Source organism: Anomaloglossus baeobatrachus, chromosome 3, assembly GCF_048569485.1.
Source record: "Anomaloglossus baeobatrachus isolate aAnoBae1 chromosome 3, aAnoBae1.hap1, whole genome shotgun sequence".
In the NCBI taxonomy this organism is placed as follows: domain Eukaryota; kingdom Metazoa; phylum Chordata; class Amphibia; order Anura; family Aromobatidae; genus Anomaloglossus; species Anomaloglossus baeobatrachus.
In genome coordinates this window covers 674701773-674708344 of record NC_134355.1, presented here as the reverse complement: position 1 = coordinate 674708344, position 6572 = coordinate 674701773, and the positions used below count along the sequence as shown (strand labels likewise).

Sequence of the window (6572 nt, the reverse complement as noted above, 5' to 3'; positions counted from 1 at the left end):
CAGAGAGATGTATACTGAGGGGGAGACAGACAGAGAATGGGAGAGAAACAGAGAGACAGTTACTATCCCAGGAATGTTAATACATTCTATTTTGTTAACAGTTATTAACCCGGGCGAAGTCGGGTAGTACAGCTAGTAGTAATATACAGCAGGTGAAATAAGTATTGAACACATCACCAATTTTCTAACTATATTTCTAAAGGTGCTGTCGACATGAATTTCTCACCAGATGTCAGTAACAACCCATCCAATCCACGCAGGCAAATAAACTAAACCATAAATTCAGTGATATGTAATAATGAGCAAATACACAGGGAAAAAAGTACTGAATACAAGATGAAAGAGAGATTTATATTCAATATGCCATGTGTAAGATACCATGTGGAAAAAATAGTCACAAAGTCATTATCAAAATTGCAAAAGCAATTAAGAAGCCCTTATTAAACATATAAGAAAACCATTACCGGGATTTGTAGGGTGCAAATACCCCAACGTACGTTTCGCGGCCCTCAGCAATTCATCGGCCGCTTCATCAAGGGGGAACACCCCGCACCAATCTCATCACAGCCTCACCAAGCTGACTCTGAGGGAGGGGGCAGACTGCATGTGGCTGTTATGGTAACCTCACCAACAACCCCCCCTACAGCATGCTGATGCTATGGTAACCTCACTCACTGATCCTCCCTCCCCCCCCCCCTACAGCATGTGGCTGCTATGGTAACCTCACTGACCCCTCCCCCCCACCTACAGCATGTGGCTGCTGTGGTAACCTCACTGACCCCCCCCCACCCCCCTTACAGCATGTGGCTGCTATGGTAACCTCACTGCCCCCTACAGCATGTGGCTGCTATGATAACCTCACTGCCCCCCCCCCCCTCTACAGCATGTGACTATGGTAACCTCACTGGCTCCCCTACAGCATGTGGCTGCTATGGTAACCTCACTAGCTCCCCTACAGCATGTGGCTGCTATGGTAACCTCATTGACCCCCTACAGTATGTGGCTGTTATGGTAACCTCACTCACTGATCCTCCCCCCCCCCCCCCTACAGCATGTGGCTGCTATGGTAACCTCACTGACCCCCCACCTACAGCATGTGGCTGCTGTGGTAACCTCACTGACCCCCCACCCCCCCTTACAGCATGTGGCTGCTATGGTAACCTCACTGCCCCCCTACAGCATGTGGCTGCTATGGTAACCTCACTGCCCCCCCCCCTACAGCATGTGACCTACTATGGTAACCTCACTGGCCCCCATACAGCATGTGGCTGCTATGATAACCTCACTGCCCCCCCCCTACAGCATGTGGCTGCTATGGTAACCTCACTGGATCCCCTACAGCATGTGGCCGCTATGGTAACCTCATTGACCCCCTACAGCATATGGCTGCTAAGGTAACTTCACTGACCCCCCCCCCCTACAGCATGTGTCTGCTACGGTAAGCTCACCGACCCCCCCCCACCCCCCCCACAGCGTGTGGCTGTTATGATAACCTCACTGACTCCCACCCCCCCCCCCCCCCTCAGCATGTGTCTGCTATGGTAACCTCACCGACCCCCCCCCCCCCCTACAGTATGTGGCTGCTAAGGTAACCTCACTGGCTCCCCTACAGCATGTGGCTGCTATGGTAACCTCACTGGCTCCCCTACAGCATGTGGCTGCTATGGTAACCTCACTGGCTCCCCTACAGCATGTGGCTGCTATGGTAACCTCACTGGCTCCCGTACAGCATGTGGCTGCTATGGTAACCTCACCGGCTCCCCTATAGCATGTTGCTGCTATGGTAACCTCACTGACCCCCTCCTCCCCCCCACCTGCAGTCTCACTGTGCCGGAGGTGTGAGGTCGGGGAAGTGCTGCTGGTCAGGTTGGCTCCTCTGCAGGAGAGGTGTCACCTAGCACAGGTAGTCACTGCTCTGATAATTCCCATCCATAGTGGCGCGCACACAGGGGTGGGATTCAAATTTTTAACAGGTTATCTGTAAACCCCGCCCATTTGAAAACCACACCCATTCTGTAACCACACCCATTTTGTTAGCCACACCCATTTTCACTCACTTTCCTCAACCAAACAATACAAGTAATTTAAAGTATAATCTCTTTCCCTTCTTCCCTTCCTCTACAGTCACTCTCCTGTCCAGCACCAGTTGTTCCAGTCACTGTCACTCTTATTGTATTAAACGGTTTTTCTACAATTTTTAAACATTATTACTAAAGGAGCCCTGCTAAAATTGGAACGGACGACCTTCCCCATACAGATCCCATCCCATTATGGCCTCTTTCCCTGCAGATCCCATCATGGCTTCTTTCCCCAGCAGATCTCATCCCATGTGCTCCTTTCCCCATATAGCTCCCATCTTATGTGCCCCCTCTCCCCATATAGCTGCCCTCTTATGCGGCCCCTCTCCCCATATAGCTGCCCTCTTATGCGGCCCCTCTCCCTGTATCTTCGGCTCACTGAGCGCTTACCTGCTCAAAGCACCGGCAGCCTCTCCTCTGTCTCCCGTCCTCCGCGGATCTCTGCAGGCACACTGACGCTGACAGACGTCAGGAGGAGGAGCTACCTCCTCACACTGCTGTGACCTCTGCAGCGTCATCGTGTCGCTGCACGCCGGGTCAGGGAGCCGACAGACTTCACTGAACCCGGAAGTGCGTTGCGGAGGTACGGGGATTCATTTGTGTTAGAGTCTTAAAGACACTAACACAAATGAATACAGGGAACCGGATCACCGGAGCTGTTTCTTGCCGGTTCGGGGAACCGGCTGCTATTTTAACAACCGGTTCTCCCGAACCGGACAGAACCGGCTGAATCCCACCCCTGCGCGCACACCCTCCTCCTCGTGTTGGAGTCAGACTGACACCTGTGCAGCAGAAGGGCCAGTGACAGTAACCTCTCTCCTGCACAGGTGTCAGTCTGACCCCAGCACCCAGCACCGCAGGAGGAGGGTGTACCCGCCACTATGGATGGAAATTATCAGAGCAGTGAATCGCTGTGCTAGGGTAGAAGGGGAGGAGCCTTCCATCCCTAGTCAGTGTCGGCCCTGCAGCGGGCCCACCAGGAAATTCCCCGATTTCCCGGTGGGCCAGTCCAAACCTATAGATACTGATGTGTACTCTTGATGGGACATTTTACAGGAAGAACCCAATTGATCACCACTTTCACCCAAAGATATCAGGCCAGATTTGATTTTAGTAACTTTTTGACCATTTTTGATCCTTTCTCCAAGTTTCAATTTCTAACCGCATTGATGTCTAATCCCTTACAGATCATCATTGTGTCGTGTACCCCCTCCATCCTGCTGAAGTCCATGCTGACCTCGCCTCGTCTCCTCGCCTCCCGGATATTTCTATTTCAGCTGTTCAGTGGTGGATACATGGGAGACATGAGCTCTAAAACCCAGCTACCCGGCAAGAGTGAAGCTTTCACTGGCAGGTCCGAGAAAGTGCCAGTCTCTGGTAGGTCTCCTTCCCTCCGAAGGATCTGAGTAATTTTAGTGGAGATATATATTTCTATATCTATCTATCTATCTATCTATATACAGTGGTACCTCGCATAACGAGTAACCCTCTTAACGAGAATTTCGCTTAACAAGCAAAGCTTTCTGTAAATCTGTAACCCGCTTTACGAGAAAGCTTTGCTGTACGAGCGAAATTCTCACCGCACACACTTCCGGTTCCGTCCATCCACCACACTCTGACCCGCACTTGCAGTCCACACAAACACACACAAGCACGCACAAACACACACATGTACGCATAAACACACACGCACGCACACACATACAGTATTATGCTCACCTTACCTTCCGTTCCACCGCCGGTCTCATGGTTCTTGTAGTTCCCGGGTACATCGCGACGTCCTCGCAGCAAACTACAAGACCCAGGAGGCCAGCGGTGGAACGGAAGGTAAGGTGAGCATATAATATAACATAATGTTTACCTTTCGTTTCTTCGCCGGCCTCCTGGGTGCTGTAGTGCGCCGCTGCGCTCCAGTCCACGCTGTGTATCTGCATCCATAGCGACGAGGGAGGAACTTCCTGTCACCGCTAATGAAAGGCAGAGCGCTGGCCAATCAGAGGCAAGCGGCTCTGCCTTTGACGTCAGCGCTCTGGCCGGGAACTTCCTGCCTCGTCGTTATGGTAACGCGTTACACAGCCCGGCCCCGTACCAGAGAACAGCAAGTCCCAGCAGACCGGCGATGGAACGGAAGGTAAGGTGTCTGTGTGTGTGTCTGTGTGTGTGTGTCTGTGTGTGTGTGTGTCTGTGTGTGTGTCTGTGTGTGTGTCTGTGTGTGTGTCTGTGTGTGTTTGTACATGTGTGGAATGACAGAATAGGGGACCAGGATGGGACATTTTAGAAGTTGCGGAACGGATCGTCAGCATTGCAATGATTTCCTATGGGATATCTTGCTTTGCTGAACGAGTACCTCTTTTAACAAGCACAGCCCCAGAACGGATTGTTCTCGTTAGGCAAGGTACCATATAGGTGTATGTGTATATGTATATATATATATATATATATATATATATATATATATATATATATATATATATATATATATATATATATATATATATATATATATATATATATATATATATATATATATATATATATATTATTATTACTTGTTTTTATTTTTATAACTTAAGTGTGTATTTTGAACTAAGAAAATAAAAAATCAAATTTTGTAATTGGCTTTCATTAGAAATGTTGCACCCTCTGGCTTTTACAGGCACTTTCCTTCCCTGCACATTCAACTTTGATGTGGTCTGTGGTTATAAAACAGTGAGAAAGAGCTTAGAATAAAACAAAAAACAAATACAAATGAAAGAGTTACATACACAGCTCTAAGGCTACTTTCACACTTGCGTTGAACGGCTTCCGTTGCTATCTGCAGCCTTGAGGAATTACGGTAACCGTTGCAGGAATCCGTTATATTCCTCATAGACTTCTATTAGCTACGGATAGCAACGGATGGTCTTGCATTGCATCTGTCCCGCGGCGCATCAGTTGTTTTGACGCTGACCGCGAGTGACCGTCGGGCGGATGGAACGCTACATGTAGCGTTTTTCTGTGCTGGGCGGAGTGTCAAAAAAAACGCAACCTGCAGGAATCCGTTGGGGTCCGTTGTTTTTTATAATGGACGCCTATGGTGGCGGATTCCATTAAAATCCGTCATTTGACGGATTCCGTTAACGCAACCGTCTTTACAGAACTGCGCATGCTCAGATGTGTAAAGTCAAGGAAAAAAAACCTATAGCGGATTGCGTTATTTTGTACGATCTGTAGCATGCGTTGTGCCACTATATGCAACGCATCCGGTGCATCCGTCACACAACGCGATGCTACGGATCCCGTCCAACGCAAGTGTGAAAGTAGCCTAAGACTTTCAGAACTAGAGTTCACTGATGGATTATCAGTTAACTCGTTCGTTCTAGGTAGTGCTGTGACAGTTGTGTCACAGGTGACAGTTCTGTGGTTTCAGGCCATAGAAGGTCACAGTGTTTGGCTGCGCAGAATGCTCCCTGACTTTCTATTGTTCCTGCTGTCAGTATTCATTGGTATAGGTAGCTTTCGTGATGGATTCAGGTCTCCCCCTTTTGGACCCAGCAGAAGCTCACCTTCCACCCAACTGTTGATCACCAGTATTCTCTTGGTGCTTAAATACCTCTTCCTTCCTTGGACTGGTGCTGGTGATATTTTCAGTTCCTTCAAGCCTTGGTTGCAAGCAGGTGGCTTGTACTCATCTGTGGTATCGTTGCTGAACTTCTTCCTGAGTCATCTGTGGATAAGTAGTTCATGCATTTTCCCCCTGTGTGTCCTCCTTGTGTCTTCCTTTAGCATTTAGAGGGTTGACAAAGAATTCATCCTATCTGTTCCCTATTTAGGGTCCAGCACTAGGGATACCTAGGGTCAGGTATCCGACTTAGGTTCCGCACTTATGCGCTATCTAGGGTGGTGAGGGGCCCCAGGGACCAGCAGCAGGCTTGGTCAGGGGTCACCATCTCCCCCTTTCCTAGGCACAGGCCTTCCCTTCCCTTTTGCTGTGTGCGTGGTACTTCCCTGTACCTATTGTGACAAGTACAGCCCAGAGGCAAAATGAGTTATCTTGTAACATCTCTAACATAGGATCTATTTTTCTGAATATTTCTGGTAAAACACCACTGAATGAGGGGTGAGCCGGTCTATGAAGAGTCCATTCCATATTTACGTGTACAATTTAGTTATTCTTGGACCGTGTCTTCACTCTTGCTGTTGGCCGAGTTTTATCAATAACCTTTGCAGGTGTATCGGATGTCAACCTGAACCTTTTTATTGTTTTTTTTTTTTTTTTTGTTCCATTGTCACACGCGCAATTTGTATATTAATGTTCCAAAAAATCTTATTATAGCTGGTGCCTTTATATAACCCGTCAGACACGCTTGGATTTAAAGGCTGACAAGAATATAACTACTATAATACTGCCCCCTATGTACAAGAATATAACTATTATAATACTGCTTCTATGTACAAGAATATAACTACTATAATACTGCCCTCTATGTACAAGAATATAACTACTATAATACT

At 48.1% G+C, this 6572-nt stretch overlaps 1 protein-coding gene across 2 annotated transcripts in view; it reads left to right on the top strand.

Moving 5' to 3' along the window:
• The window catches only part of MSRA (methionine sulfoxide reductase A), a 459672-nt gene that overhangs the window by 12583 nt on the left and 440517 nt on the right, over positions 1-6572 (top strand). For both annotated transcript variants that reach the window (XM_075341255.1, XM_075341257.1), the window contains exon 2: positions 3266-3455. In XM_075341255.1, coding sequence (XP_075197370.1) covers positions 3308-3455 — 148 coding nt within the window. In that variant the 5' untranslated portion in view covers positions 3266-3307. The remainder of the gene's footprint in view (positions 1-3265; positions 3456-6572) is intronic.